Raw genomic sequence first — 16,236 nt, forward strand, 5'->3', positions numbered from 1 at the left:
ACTGTGCCATAGTGTCTGATGATACTAAATTGCTGGAATGGGAGTGAAAGGTACTCTGGCATTGGTTAACAAAATGTTAAATAATGTGAACAATATGTGCTCCTGGGTCTTGGAAAAGCCTTGAAGATCACGAAACTCACTTTGCTCCGCATGGGCCATTGGATACACAATTGGTCTTATTTTTCAGCTGGTTTTCAAAAAACCTTCTTTCAACAAATTACTGACATTTAGATCTTCAAATTGACCATTAAGGCCATCAAACAACATTTTGCTGCCAGATAAAACACTAGACAGGCAGGAACCAGGCATTAGATTCTCTTTCATTTTTAAACAGATTCAGGACATTGGTGAGGTCCAAAGTAAACCAGACATCATAATAACATAATCTCCCTTCTAAACAGCTCCATTCATGGGGCCATAAAAGTAACTTTCTTAATGTCAACTACATCACTAACTACATTTAGTTGAGAGCAGGCTGTGTGTGCAGAACAATCACCAGGGCTTCATTTTACATTTCTGAAAACCTACCAGAGAGGCTTATATTTATACTCCATCTAGGGTAAACTTGTTCATTCAAAGAAATAAACCAACAAGTAAAACACCATCTTGTTTTGCTTATCATAACATAACTGGAAATCTTGGGCTGTGTGGTAAGTTTCATGTCAGCATGGACCTCAGCAGGATGGATTCCACACCAGAAATTTTAAGTATCAAGTTGTTATAGAAAAATACTCTTTGGAACTTATTTTTAATGCATTGATCTATATTATTGTTGGTGGTGGTAGTTGTAAGTCAGCAGCACATTTGGGACCATTTTCTGAATGGCTATAGATATGCAAATCAGGCATACCAATGGCAGAAAACTGAACTGTGAACTTGCCAAGAGTGTGGCTTTCATCCTAAGTCCATCCTCTCTCAGTGACTGTGCAGTGTTGCACGATAGTGGCTCCATTCTTTAGTTAACACTTTTAATCCCTCTGAACCGACTACAGAAATATTTTCGAAGTTCGTGTATCAACTGAGCATGGGCATGGATACAGAATTCAGGCTACATTTTCTGATGAAGTGGTTTTGTTAAACTATCACAAATGGTAAAAATCCTTTTATCTCCATGCAATATCTATCAAGTTTAAGTCACTCTAAGGTAGTAATCAGTAATCAGCAGAGGGGGAACAAAAGACATAAACCTCCCATTCCAGGTAGTAGGTAGAGTGTTATACAGGTCAATGTATCCCCCATACTTTCTTCCACACCCTGTTGCTGGAATTTCAGTCCCCTGAAAGCTATTAGATTCTCAGTGTCTCTGCTACATTGCAGAGCTTATTTATATTTTTGGGATGTAAATAGTTGGCCACACATGAAAGCTTTTATATCACATTTTCAAAAGTCATTTGGTGTGGGAGGTCCTTCTGACTATGTGTTGCTTTTATTGGTTAATGAATAAAGAAACTGGCTTGGCCTATAGCATGGGAGGAGGAACGTGGAGCCAGAGAGAAGTGATGGAGCCACTGGAGACAGATGCTGTGAACTCTACCGGGTAAGCCACAGCCACATGGTGATACACAGGTTAATAGAAATGGGTTAAATTAATATAAGAGTTAGCTGATAAGAAGCTAGAGCTAATGGGCCAAGCAGTGATTTTAATTAACACAGTTTCTGTGTGATTATTTTGAGTCTAAGCTAGCTGGGCAGCAACCAACAAGCGACCCTTCCCCCAACAGTCATTGAGTGTCTGAGATGTGTAACGTTTTTTTCCATGAGACACAAAACACAAGCTGGTAAAAGTTGCTTCAAGCTAAAGAATGTAGTCTGTCACAGAACTAACCCTGCCTACCAGTGTAAATGAGCTCAGGATTTCACTGTGAGCACTAAACGCACATACACATGACCAAAAATCAGAACTGCAAAAAGCATATTGTTTTCCAATCTTATTCAAAATAAGAACTAAGACAAATGATAAATTAATGAGATTTACTATAAAGTATCCCAAAGAGATATTTAATGATTTCAAAATAATTTGCTACAAATTACAAATTACATGCACAATTATTTATGTACGTATGTATAATCTATTCTAAAAATCACAAATAACCATAATTAAATAAAATTGATATTATATATGTGGAAATTATACATAAATATTTATTTTCAGTTGACTTTGTATAAACACTAAACAGAGTTTGAGTTTAATTATGTTTATTATCATGAAATTTGCTTGATTATTATTTTAAATAGCCTTGAGAAAAAACACATTTATCAAAACCACAAAGAAAAAACAATCTAACAATGGGAAAATAATTTATTTACCTGGATCTTCTATAGTTAAGTTCTTTATTAACCACTGAACAATGTCTGACCCTAGAAAAAGAAAAACACAAATAGATGAGAACCTTTTGTTTACAGATGATACTGTTAAGAACTTTCCACATAGGGTTCTCATTTCAGTAAATCATTATAATAAGCAGTGAAGGATCATCCACAGGCAAAGTACCAAAACCACCAGTGTGAATGCATTTCTCTAATGAGCATATGTGCAAGATGGCAAATTATTAACTATGATTTATTACACTGATCATGCTTTTATTGATTTTAATGCTTTAGTCATTACGTTTATTAAATATCATGTTTCAGGCACAAATCTTACCATGGCACCAGTACAACTTTCCAGGAGGGGCCCCTCTTCATTTTAGATTGTACTCACAGTTATATCAAGCCAAATCAATGTTGTCTTTGGGTCATTAATATGCCTGGAGACTTTAGGCTCCCATGACTTCATATAGTGTTATTCATTGGGATTGCATGCAGGGTCCTTGTTTTCAAGAACCTCGAGGCTCATGGACACAAGAGAACTTCCTCGGCCTTCACTTTTGTCTTCTCGGGGACAGCAGCCACCTCATCCCTTCCCTTGAAATGATTGGGATCTTTTATTGGAGTAGAGAAAGGACCACACCACCTCACAGCTATGTAAGCAAGTCCTTTAAGGATTTCCTCAAAGCAGACTCTCAAGTTCATCTCTGTCTATTTGAAGCAGACCCTGCTTACAATGAACAATTCATACTAACTAAATAAAGCAGGCTTCCACCTCCTAACATGAAATGAGAAAGTCTCTGCTAGATCTAAAGACTGCATTTGATTTATGGAAGGGAGAGAAATGTAGTTGCTACAGGGACCTAACATATTAAACAATAGAAAGCAGGAGAATTTCTTTATTGTTCTCTGTTTGTATCTTGAGTGCTAGGAGAAGGAATATGAAAGTCAGAGAAAGATGTGTGCATTTGACAGAGCTAGAATTCTAGGCTAAAAAAGAATTAGAATTGTTTTCCTTATAAATACGGCACATGTTTTTCAGCAGACAAATAATACAATGAAAGTGCTTTCACGGGATCTAGCTAGAATTTCCCCTAGAATGCTAAGGTAGCACCAAAGGAGCAAGGTGCGCTGGTTCATGTCCACAATTCCAGTGCTCTGGAGGCTGAAGGGGTGAGATTGAGGCTGTTCTGGACTCATAGTGGCTCCCAGGCTAGTCTGGGGCACAGAGGTAGGACAGCAGGGTTAGGAGTGAGGAGAATGAAATCCTGAAAGCCTTAGAGACCAGGACTGCAAAATTAGCACCTGAATAAACCTATTGACAAAGAGGAAACTCCCCCCATCAAGGCCAGCTAGAACTAGATAAAGCCTGTGGCCCAGGTATGTAGCACTTCACCAAGCCTCAAGGTAACTCATGATTCATTATAATACTGAAACCCATTGCCCCTGGTAGAGAAAGAAGATGTTAATAAGACTAGAAATGAACAAAGGTGTCTGTGGAACTGTATATAACACACAGATATGATTGACAAAGTCCACATTTTAAGGGAAAGGCAAAAAGTCCACAAGGAGGTGAGTAGATAGCTCAGTCTGCAAGCAGGAGGATCTGACTTTGGTCTGACTCATGATACAGTCAGGAGTGGCAGTATGTCCCAACAATTCCAGTAGCAGCAGATGGAGCAGGCACATCTAAGGGCTTACTGGCTAGCCAGTCTTACTGAAATATAAGTTTCAGACTCAACGACTTCTTCTACAAAACAACCAGACAATGTGATGTCAACCCACGGCTTTTACACGTGCATACACAGGCAAGTCCACATCCATACACATGTCCATACAAACATGCCACACACATATGAGCCCACACAGTGTCACATAAAAGCCCCATCTCTTGTGTAGCCTTTGCCATTCCAGCGTCTAAACTTGCCCACTGCTCCGGTTCATTTTCTCCCTTGGAAATTTATCCTTTTCGAAGCCCAGGTACAGATACCTTCAGCAGAGAATTATGCCAGATCTCCAGAGAAAAAATAATGCCAATTCTCCTCATGTGATTCTGTGAAATAGAAAGGGAACAACTCCAAATTCTTTTTACTAAGCCAGTATTACCCTGATACTAAAACTCGACAGAGACCCAACCAAAAAGAGAAAAATTATAGGCAAACTCTTGGGTAAAGATAGACTCAAAATTTCTCACCAAAATATTTCTAAACTGAATCCTAGAACACCATCTACCATCCACTATGAACAAGGCAGTTTCATCTCAAAGATGCAGGGATATTTCAATACGAGTAAATCATGAAACACAATCTGCCACAAAAACGAACTCGATAGAAACCACATGATCATTTATCTCAGCTCCAGAGAAGACCTTGAACAAAATCCAACAATCCTAGATGACAAAAGTCCTGAAGAATATAAGGATACAGGGTGCATATCTCAATTTAATAAAGGTAGTGTGTAACAGTCCTATAGATAATGTCATGCTAAGCAGAGAAAAACTTAAGTCAAAAGGATTCTCTGATTAAGAAGCCTCCCCTTCTAGTGAGAGTGGGGGATGTCCTCATGACAGACTGAAACACAGTAAACACATGACAGATATGGGTCCAGCACCACGTGAATCACTTATACTACCCCCCTAAAGTTCATGGAACATTGCAGAGGTGGGAACAGGAAATACACAAAAGCTATAAGATAGGTAAAAAGTGAAGAGATGCCATTGCTTAGACGTGATACAACTGTTGTGATCATTAACAGATATCGCCTGTAGGTACCAGCATTGGACCCACAAAGTAGCGAGAGGCAGTCAAGGCAGGGCAAAAGGCTCACTGGCCTTCGCTGTTTGCCTCCATAACAAAGTAGACTGAAGGTTCCTAGCTCCTGGGTTTACATCTGTGAAACCAAACCCAGCCAGCAGTTTGAGGATGCAACTGTGCTTCCCTGGTTTCTGACTCTCAGCTTGGGGTGGGGGTACCTTTCTTCTTCAGTGTAAAATAGGGCAGAAAGCTGAGATCATAGAGCGTAAATATTGCTGTATAGGTTGATTAAAGAACATCTGAGAAAGAGCGGGTTTTGACAGACAAAACAAAGGGGGGAAACGGCAGCTTCCTCCGAGCTTCCTCTGTTACATTTCCATCAGAAGAAAGAAGTGGAGCTTGGAGGCAGATTTTTTAATAAAATGAATATGTATTTCTGCCTCATGAATACAAATGGGCTATGCACTGTGGGATTACTGTATTCCTGAAGAGCAGAGTATAAGGATCTTTTGGGTTGGTTTTATGTTATTGCTGGTGTTGCTGTTTTGCCGTGTGAAGAAGCTCACATTTTATGCACACTAAAGTAACTATTTAAAGGAGCCTTATGGTGGATTCATGTATGATTATGCTTTTATAATTGTATTTTTAAAGTAAAGACTTTATTTTTTATTTACTGGAGAGATGGCTCAGTATGTGAGAATGCTTTTTGCACAGCAATGCAGCTAGGCTCAGATCTCAGCACCTACAAACAAAGCGATGGCTGTTACCTACACCTGTAGCCCCAGTGCTGGCAGAGGGGAAGAAGAATGTCTACGGCTTGCTAGTTGCCAGGCAACCTAGCTCCAGGTTCAATTAAGAGTCTGTCTCAAAAGAATAATACGGAGTGAGGAGGACATTTGACATTTTCCCTTGGTCTCTGGGAAGCATGTTCACAAGCACACAGATACACACACACACACACCACATACATCACATTCATATATACTTACCAAAAAGACTTTATTCTCTAAAAGAACATTTGAGAAATATTTTTTTTCTAGAATGTTATACACCAGGTACATTTTCAGAGGATTCCATTTTCAGAATGTTAAAAGTTAACATTTCAATACACTTTGAAACTGGATGTAACTTAGAAGGCAAAGTGCATTTTCCCAATTGTCTATAATTAGTATGAAGGAGATATGAAGATCAATTGACACAAAATAATCAAGGAAATATGATTGTCTTAGAATATATCAAATCTATTTTAAATCTTGGCCTATAACAATTAAAGCTATAGACAAATGAAATGATAAAATTCTCAAATAAATAAATGGAACTGGGAAAAATGATACGGAGTGAAGTAAGCCTGGCCCAGAAGAGTATCCTACATGTTGTCACTCACATTTGAATCTTCGCCAAATCTTTAGATTTGAATGACTAACATAAGTATCTCATTGTGGGTGGGAAAGCCTTATGAAAGGGGGGCTAGTGGAACACAGGTGATAAGAAGGTAGAGAAGGTGGGTACTGAGGGTGGAACATCATTTCTTCTTGAGTGCTCTAATATTCTCTGTTAGGAATATGAAGGTTAGCGTTTGTTGCCTCCTCTTAGAGGAATGACCATTTTACAGTAATTCAATAACCCTCTTTGTGATTTATGCCTTTTCTTGTAGTAAAATCTACTTTGTATGAGATTAACACACCTATTCCCTCTTGTCTTTGATGCAGCTTTACATAATAGCTGTATCCTAAGAGCTGAGAAGACTGTGAGTAAGAAAAGTCACATTTCTATTTTGTTGGGGCTAAGTAGACAATAAGCAATTAAATGCATCAAATCATTCTGATTGCTGTGAAGGAAGTCACATGCTGCTGGTAAAATAAGGTTTGAGTTGCAAATATGAAGACAAATAATTGAATAAATTATGTGAATATCTGGGACAGAAGATCCCAGGCTAAGAATAACAAAGCCCAAAGCCCAAAGGCAGAATCCTGATCTGAGTATTAGAACATAGGAATATTGAGAGTAGCACAAACTTGACAAAATTGTAACAGACTCCAAGGACAAAGAGATTATAGAAAGCATGACAAGATGTGTGTATGACCTTTGCATTTTACTGAGAATGAGCTGAGAAAAGGGAATAATTGCTTGCTCATGAAAACTGCGATATCAAAGATAGATTTTTTCAGGGTGATCAGTGAGAGAAAACAACAGCATCTATAGTGATGGTAACAATGATGATAAATAATGAGAAAAATATGGACTTGCAATTTCTGGGCTTAAGTGCTCAAAGGGAAACCTTATTTTGGAGTGACTACCCTGTGTGTTCTTACTATTAAAACCAGATAAGAGTTCCAGCCCACCACCTGGGTAGTGGTCACGGAGTCAAAGTGTTGAGATTCCCCTATAAATTCTTGTTTCAAGTTCAACGCTGCTGGACTCAAACACAGAGAACCCCCAAATTCAGTGATTCATGCACATGAGGAGAACATCCCACTGGAATAAGACCCCTGCTCTGGCCTCATCCCTCCCTGACTGGGTCAATACAGAGAAAGGAATAAGAGTATGTGTAATGTGCCAAGAATAAAACTGCAAATTGGGATTTTTTTTTAATTCTCTCCTCCCCAGAGGGCAAGAGGCACAAATTAAATTAAAACCCATACATCAAAAGCTTCTCTCTCAAGAATGCAATTATACATTAGTTAACATTCATAAGCTCGGCCTCCCTGGCTCTGTGACTTTCAAATTAGCAGAGTTTTGGAGCCTATGGTGGAAAAGGCGTGAGCTCCACTAAAAGTTGATTATCTCATCAGAAACTGTGCCATCATCTTCCTTCCCATATGGTTGTCCCTCGGTCAGTGTGACCCAATGTCTGGAAGAGCCATACAGTGAGACGATTTTCATATATCTATGTAAGCCACACACAGATCGCTCTGGCCTCTAAGCAGGACTATGATGCATTCTACTTTAGTCAATGGAATACACACCAAAAGCAAAATAAAATAAATTTTGTTTAGATTTGAGCAGATAAAAGCCTTTAACAGAGGGCTAAGAGAGTGTGCTCATCAATTCTGAATCTTTACGGGTGAGCCTAAAAAACAAAAGAATTTTGTTTTCGATTTCTTTTCAAGTTTCAGTGCAATATTTCACAGAAAGTGTTTGCTTGACTCTTAGAGGACTAGAATCCATCCTTCCAGAAAAATCCAGACATTCCAGAGACCTGAAAACTGAAGGACACTTCTGCTCTATCCTTCCTGCCTCAGAGGTGGACCCCGTCAAATGGGAAGACAGATGGCAAAGACAGGCAGCCCAATGGAGGGGCTAAAAAGTAAGGGCAACCACAGAAGTCTACAGCATGGATTGAAGCGGACCTTGAAAAACTGGACGAGGCCCTGCAGCTCAAATGGCTTCTTGAGTTGTTAATATGGGAGCCTGGTGGAAATTAAGAGTTCAGTGTAGTGGGGCAGGCCTATAATATTAGCACCTGTGGGGCTAAGGTGGAAAGATAGTGAGTTCTACGCCAGCCTGGGATAGCAAGATTCTATGCCAAAAGAAAAAATACAGGCCCATGGAGTAGGGGGATGAATTTGAACACTTCTACTGGACATCAGGGGATCTGCAGATGAAAGTTGCAGTAGTAGAGATGCATATGGGAAGGGAATCTTACATTGAGCTGGCTCAGGTGATCGGGCCACAATCTACAACTGATGTGAGAAGTTGAGCAGCACAAAGCCAGAGCAGAGGGCAGGTCCCAAAGACTTCCTTAGGACATAAGAAGTCAAGGAAGACCCGACAAGTTCAGGAGTTCATAAAAGGCCTAAGGCTCTTCCCACCAAGTTATGATGCTTAAGAAAAAGAAGAGGCTGGACTGGAAGGCTGAGAAAGCATTGCTGGTTTGAGGCCATCCTGGACTCCATAGTACAATCTTCTAAACCAAAACACTGGCGTGGGAAGAAAAGCATAAGGGAAGCGAAACTAAGGAGAGACTGCCTCAGTGACAGAAGCCATAGGATAAGCAAGAAATGCTCCGCTACACAAAACACACGAGGGTCATATTTCCGATGTCTCTTTTCATTGCCTGCGGTTCTATCTTCCTATCATTTAAAGGAAAAGAGGCCCACAGGGACCTTAAAATCAGTGATTCCATGCAGAAAAAGAAAAGCTATACATGCCAGGCATATACGTTGTGTTGCTATGGCCAATTTTACTGCATCGGGGGAGTGATGGGGACACTGCTTTCCACACTCTGGCTCCTGTCTGCCACTGGAGCTACACACCTTGATGACCAGCCACCTCCTTCCCAGGTGCGAAAAGAAAGAAAGACCTCATCCAGAGCTTTAAGATGTTATTGGATAATAGCGCTCTAGAGATATTACCTTCCCCCAGTTCCTCAGTGTCACGCTGCATAATTAAAGTGACTTTGCTTCTCCTATTAGTAAGACACAGTGACAGGAAGAATGAAACAAAGTAATGGCACTCTTGAGAGGCGGCAGCTGACCGGGTTTCTCAGCTTGATAGCGTAATTAACCTTGTTAAATCCTACTCCTGACAAAGTCTCCACCCTAGGACCGGAAGAGGATAATGCCTTGAAGTCACCTCACTGCCCCTGGGCACTCGTTCTAGAAATGGCAGTGATTGCATATTCTAGATAAAAGACATTAAAGGACGTCAAATAGCAGATGCGGATCACCAATCCTAGATTTCTACCCCCTTCTCTTTATGAAAAGCCTCTTATTCCTTTATAATCTTTTATTATCTATATTTCTCAAGTTTTGCTTTAAAATTCAGAGAGGATGAAGTCCAACAGTATTGAGCCTGTGAACCCCATTCATCCCCATTGATGCTTCCTCGACCCTTACACTTGCCCTCTCTGGTATGCAGAATGTGATTCTGTTGACAGGTAGGTAGCATTGTTTGGATAGCTGTATGAGTTGATGTTAGCTCTTATATAATGCTATCTGGACGTCTTTTTTTTTTAAAGTCCTTTTTATTCATGTTGGTTGTGGCCTAGTGATGTCACAGAATGGCTAAGAGAGCAAAAGTTGCTGGGCCAGTCATATAGCTATAGCGTTGTAGTCATTTTCGAACGTAGGAATGACGTGACTCATGTATTCATTTATTAGTATTCCATGAATATTTATTATTTTCCAGGAGGCACCATAACATTCAGATGCCTACAGTCACTGGAGGGAAGGAAAAAGTCTCATTAGTTACTATGTGTAAAGGATTCCAAAAAGGACTTGAGAAGAAATAAATCATCCTGATTCTGGTGACTGGAAAAACCCTATTACCGGGATCTTCAGGTTTGTACAAGGAAGTCCAACATTTCCCCTGACAAATCTGTTGAAAGCCAGGAGGAAAGCCATGGCTGTGAATGAATAGTTAACTTTCATCTTGCTGAAGTCTTGAGATTCATTCTGCTCAGTCCCTAAGTACTCCTTCAGACACACTATCCTACTGCTACTGAGAATATTCCATGTAATACAAAACCAGTCAGTAAAACCCAATGGTGTTAGAGCTGTTAGCATTTTTCTCAATTGCTAAAGAAGTAAAATGCATTCAATTTCTCTAACCATAACTTAAATAATTAAACAAGCACCATAAGGAACTTTTAACCCATTGACCAATAGATCTTGACTTCATAGGTGTTTGTACCAAAGCAAGTACTACGAGTTCAATTTGTTCCCCATAAAGTTTATGATCTTGTAAATTTTAGATTAAAAGATTGCTTCATTAAGTAAATTTACAATGATTAATTTAATAAAAAAATAGCAATCATATTCTTGGAATAACTTAACTTATATGGGACCCCTGTACCACTTTGTAGTAGGCAGTGTTTTTTATATCTCTGTCAAATAAGAATCATGACAGATCCAAAGAAGATGCTGACATGCTCTAGTTTCCCATCTTATCTATGTCTCTCCAAACTCAACAGTCACCCCAAGATATCTTCCATAAGAACATAGGACAATGTTTGAAGACAAAGTATGTCGTTTACCCAAGTCATCTGTTCAGATCTTAACTAGGCCATCGTTCTATTTAATTTACTGGTTACAAGGAAAGAGTTCACCGAAAAACTACTAAATTGGAATCTGGCAGACATACCTCAAAAGACTCCTGAAGAAATTTCCTGAAGCCTACAAGCTAGGTAAGACAATGTGGGATATAAAATACAACAAAGAGAATAAACCAAAATTAGGTATTAATTGCCCAGAAGAATTTTCACACAACACCCCCAGAACTACAACAACAATCGAATAAGGAAGTGATCTTCAGTAAGTTTGTCATTGGATCTAGACTGACGCAGACTGCTGAGAGAATACAGCTAGTGGAGGTTGCACTCAGGAAATTTTTGAGGCAACAAAGGACTTTCCTGGAAGTTGGATTGGAAGTCATTCATGCATATTCTGTCAAGTAACTAGACTCTATTCTATGCATGTCCTGAAAAACTGAGAGGCCGAATTCAAGAACAGTGAGCTGAAGTGTCTACAGAAGGAAATCTGGAGGTCAGCTGCAGTGTGGTTCCTGTCTACTGCTTTTAGTCGGATCTATAGTGAAGATGGCAGAAAGACCGGAACAATACAGTTTGGTGAAGAAAGCATAAGGAAACTTGATGTGTGACTTAATTTTAATCAATTATTGATTTACTCATTTGACTTAGAGCACTATAAACATTGTGATAGTTAAGTGTACTTTGTTTTCTAACTGTTCAACTAGCTGTTTCACAGGTTAATCTGATGGCTGCTGTTTCCAGGGCTGTGGTCTAGCTAACCAATACAACGTGCAAGTATTAATTTCCCAGGGAAAGCTTAGCGGCATGAAGAAATTTGGATGTATTCTCTCACAGTTCTGGAAAACAGAAGTTTAAAAGGAAAGGCTTGGCAGGAGCATGTGTCCTTTTTATTCCTGTCTCTTCCAGCTTCTATCAGCTGTCAGCACGTCTCACAGGCCGCAGAAGACAAGTTGGCTTTAGTCTAGTCTTTACACCCCCTTCTATTTATTCTCCATCCTTATTCTCCTATCAGGACATTTCTCTTCACCAGATGCATAGCCCATTCATACAACCCAGGAGGGCTTCGTTGAAGCCGTTCATTTAATTCTATCTGTAAAGTCCCGCTTCCCAAATAAGAGCACATTCACCAGTTCTGCAGGAGGAAGATGTGGACAAATACGCCACCCCTGCCACCCTGCCAGCGTGCACCACCACTCAATTAGCTGTTAGACTGACCCAGCCTTTCAGTTTGGACAAAATACAAAATATTAAAAAAATAATAATTTGTAACATTTTCCTTTGCCTTGAAGAACAAAGAGAAGTTTTTTTTTTTTTGACTCATTTGGGCACTATAATAAATTCCAGGCTCTATACTTAAGAAAACATCATCTGAATTGGACAAACACCGTTTTCCCTCAAATCGATTATGGTATTCTATCTACAGAGGCAATTTTGGATCATTTCTGTGAGTAGAGAGGAAACAAGCAAGATGGTCGTGGTGTTGCAAATGGGGATGCAGACAGAGGGGTAATGGAGTTAGCATTCACAGTGTCCTTAGCCATGCTCACAGAAGGCAGTGCTGACCGAGCACCTCATGGCTGCTGTCAGCAGAGCTGGGCCGTTTCCTACAGCTTTTCTTTGTTTCCGTATGTAGAAGCAAAGAAGCTGGGTTTTGCTTACATCGCTAACAATGAGCAATTTGCTTTTAATTCTCCTCCGTAACTGGACAGCAGGGCTTGAGAGCCCTCATTCTCCTGCGATGAGCAGGCTTGCCGGTTTTATCATCAGTGGTTCATTCAGCACACATGCTAGGGGGATTTGAGGAGCTGGATAGAGGGAAGCAAAGAGACAGTTGCAATCTGTTTTAAATAAATGAACAAAATGGATGGTTACTTTAAAAAATCCTCTTCCTATTTTACTTTCTAAAGGTTGTAGCTCCTTTTCAAAATGTTTGGAGACTATCTTAGACAATGTCTTGGGTTTGCTTCTGAGCACACAAACACAGCGAGCTCATCCGTAATCAGTGCACAGCTATGGCATTCTGCACAGTCTTAGCAGAAAAATGGCTTTATCCAAAAAGATCATTGAGTTTCATGATAAAAACTGTGTATTCCCAGACTCGGGTTTGGTAGTGGTGCAGGTGGTGATGGTGTTGGGGATTGAAACATGTTCCATGATGAAGGAAAACTATAAGATCCAGGAAGTAAACCAAACTTGTAAGTTGTAGAAAGAAAAAACTCACAAGATTCACAAGGCAAGGTTCCCAAGGTTATACAACAGTAAACAGTTGCTGGGCAGAGGAGACTCTGGCCCTGTTTGAACTGCCTGAAGAGCACATAGGAGCTCTAGTGATCCTGCTCTTGAGTCGTCACCCATGGGTGACCTTTCTGTTGATGTAGCTGTTTGAAAGATCCATGCTCCTGTAAGGAAATTCTCACCCGTGATCTGTAAGTAAGCTTAATAAATTCATCGATTCACCAAGATGGACTTGGATGGGTTCATTTCTCGGCACAGTCCTCAGTGCCCTGTCAGGGTGATCAGAAGAAGGTTGTTCTTGTTTACTCAGAACTCACAGGCCAGTTTGACATGACCAGTTCCTTAACTATAACTTTTAAACCTACGAAGATCAAAAGCTCATTACGGGAGTGGACCGGGATCTGGGAGCTAAGATTTTTAATTGACTATTGAAACTTTTTTGGGTGTGAACATTTCTAATGGCCATTATAACAGTCCAGTTTTGTTACTTCTGCAACCCATTTAACAAGTTTCCATGCCCAGGTAAACATTATTCATGTGGTACCCAGTTGAGAGAGCAGGATTCCGTTCCATTGCATGGGTGGCCCGAGGGGAATGGTGAGAGTGATCTGCAGTGAAGAACAAATGTCTCCTTCTGGTGGAAGGGGTGAAAGCCAGCCAGAGTAAGACTAACACCTGGATGAGGAAGCTTAAAAGACTAAGTAACATATTGGCCTCACCAGTTAGGAATTTGTTGGGAACCCTGTGCGCTCTCTCTCTCTCTCTCTCTCTCTCTCTCTCTCTCTCTCTCTCTCTCTCTCTCTCTCTGAATTTTGTGAATATTTTTATTTTAAAATCTGTCACAAGATATAAAACTCTAAAAATTTTCTCATGTCTCATAAGAAGATTCTTTGGGAATATTTTTGTCAATTTTTGTTTGTTTGTTTTTATTTTTCAAGGCAGGGTTTCACTGTAACCTTGGCTGTACTGGAACTCACCCTATAGACCAGGCTAGCCTCTGCCTCCTAAGTGCTGGGATTAAAGGTGTGTACTACCGCAACCATCCAGTTCAATTTTTTTACACTTAGGGTGTGTGTTTAAGTGTGTGCGTGAGTGTGTGTGAGAGAGACAGAGAAGCAGAGAGAACAGGAGTGTTCTCCAGTTAGGAGCAATACACAGCTACAATATCCTTCTTTGTCTCTTAACTTGAGACCTAGTTTGACTCTGGGTTTCAAAAGAGAATACACAGAACTCCTCAGATAACCAATATAGTTTGACTATTAAACCTAGGAACTGCACCGAAGTCCCTGAAAGCGCGGACAACTTTGACATAAAACTGCTAGTAGGTCAAATCCTAAGTGCCTGATAATGCAGACTTTCGACTCCACCACCCTACTCAACCCAGAGGAACAGACCTCTCCTTACTCAATGTGCTCCTGTTCCCTAACACCCCCACTTCCCATTTCCTTCCTCTTTTATTCATAGCCAATGTGAGTTCAGAATAACTCAGGTGTCTTCAGAAATGCTCTTAGCTCTAACACTAACAGCTAAGTTCTGCTGTTTCTCACCTCACTGTTGGTTGTTGTTGTATGTAAAGCCTGTGTGTCATAGGACATGGGCCTTTTCTGGCTACTTCTCTCATGATTCAAAAACAGAAAAAGAAAAGAAAGAGAGAGAGAAAGAGAAAGAAAGAAAGAAAGAAAGAAAGAAAGAAAGAAAGAAAGAAAGAAAGAAAGAAGAAAGAAAGAAAGAAAGAAACTCATTTCAGAGAGATTTGACCTTTGAACTTGGCCATCAAACATTAATAATACTTCTTGAGCAATGCTGATAGTTTAAGCAACGATCACAACTTTACTAATACAGATATTATAAGTAGGACCTGAACATTTTCCTCACATAGATTAAACATTGAACATGATTCTTCCAAAGGGGTAAGAGGTTACTGAAATTTGGATCAATCTTGGAAATAGGGACTGACCCCTTTAAGAAGGGCTGTTCCTTTCTTTCAGGGTTGTCCTTAACAACTGTTACCACAGCTAATGGCTGACAGGGAGAAAAGCCCATCCAAGGAAGGATACCCCAGGTAGGATCAATCATCAAGGAGAGAGAGTCTAGAGGGAGGGTCCCCAGAAGCTCAAAAAGTCAAGCAAGACTCCTGGGGTGCCTCTCACCACCTTGATGAGAGCTGTTTTCTGATCTAATAAAGTCTGCAGTTTTGTTCTTTTTCTCTCTGTGGCTGGTACTTCTCAGACTGCAGCAGACTCTAACTGCGGCCTTTTCTGCTGCCCCCCACCTGTAACTGTTACTTCAAGTCCTGAACCCCCAGGATCTCTATTTGACTCTGAAGCAGCTCCTACTTTCCGTCTGTCTCAGATCCCTGCTGCTTTCTGTCAGGCATCCCCACTGTCCATCACTGCTTTCACTCCCTGGTGGCCTTCTCTCTCCTATCAACCATCACTTCACTTTCCTGTCTGCTGGCTTCTTTGCAAGAGGCTTCTGTTAAGCAATTTAACAGTACCCTGGAAGACCACCACTACCCCAGAACGCCCATTGTACTTTCAGATGGCAGCCCCCTGACCTCTGCTGTCTTTAGAAACCTTGTCACTAGAAAGCATGTGAGTTCTTTGAATTGTTTATCTTTTCAGAAGTCTCTTAACCAGCTTTGCAATTCAGTTGTCTTTCTCTAGGTCAGAGTCATCACTGTGGGAAAACAAAAAACAAAACAAGAAACCGTCAAAACACTACTGCCTCCTGGTCTCTATTGAGTGTTGTGTACATACTTAACAAGCTTCAGAATTCAAAACCACTGCCTATCACACTCAGGCAATCCTCCTTCCTTTCAGGTAGAGCCAATAGGCAAGCACAGCTGGCCAGTAATGACCCTGCCCCAGCTGTTAAAGTTCCCCACCTTCTCTGTCAGTGAGGCTGAGTTTTCACCACATTTGGGTTTCTATTCACTGAAACAGCCTT

The 16,236-nt window shown here is 40.4% G+C and overlaps 1 protein-coding gene across 4 annotated transcripts in view; it reads right to left on the reverse strand.

Annotated features, from left to right (window-relative positions):
* The window catches only part of Rgs7 (regulator of G protein signaling 7), a 357,666-nt gene that overhangs the window by 99,827 nt on the left and 241,603 nt on the right, over positions 1–16,236 (reverse strand). For all 4 annotated transcript variants that reach the window (XM_075989209.1, XM_075989210.1, XM_075989208.1 and 1 more), the window contains exon 4: positions 2,308–2,358. In XM_075989209.1, coding sequence (XP_075845324.1) covers positions 2,308–2,358 — 51 coding nt within the window. The remainder of the gene's footprint in view (positions 1–2,307; positions 2,359–16,236) is intronic.

Source organism: Microtus pennsylvanicus, chromosome 10 (genome assembly GCF_037038515.1).
Source record: "Microtus pennsylvanicus isolate mMicPen1 chromosome 10, mMicPen1.hap1, whole genome shotgun sequence".
NCBI lineage: Eukaryota > Metazoa > Chordata > Mammalia > Rodentia > Cricetidae > Microtus > Microtus pennsylvanicus.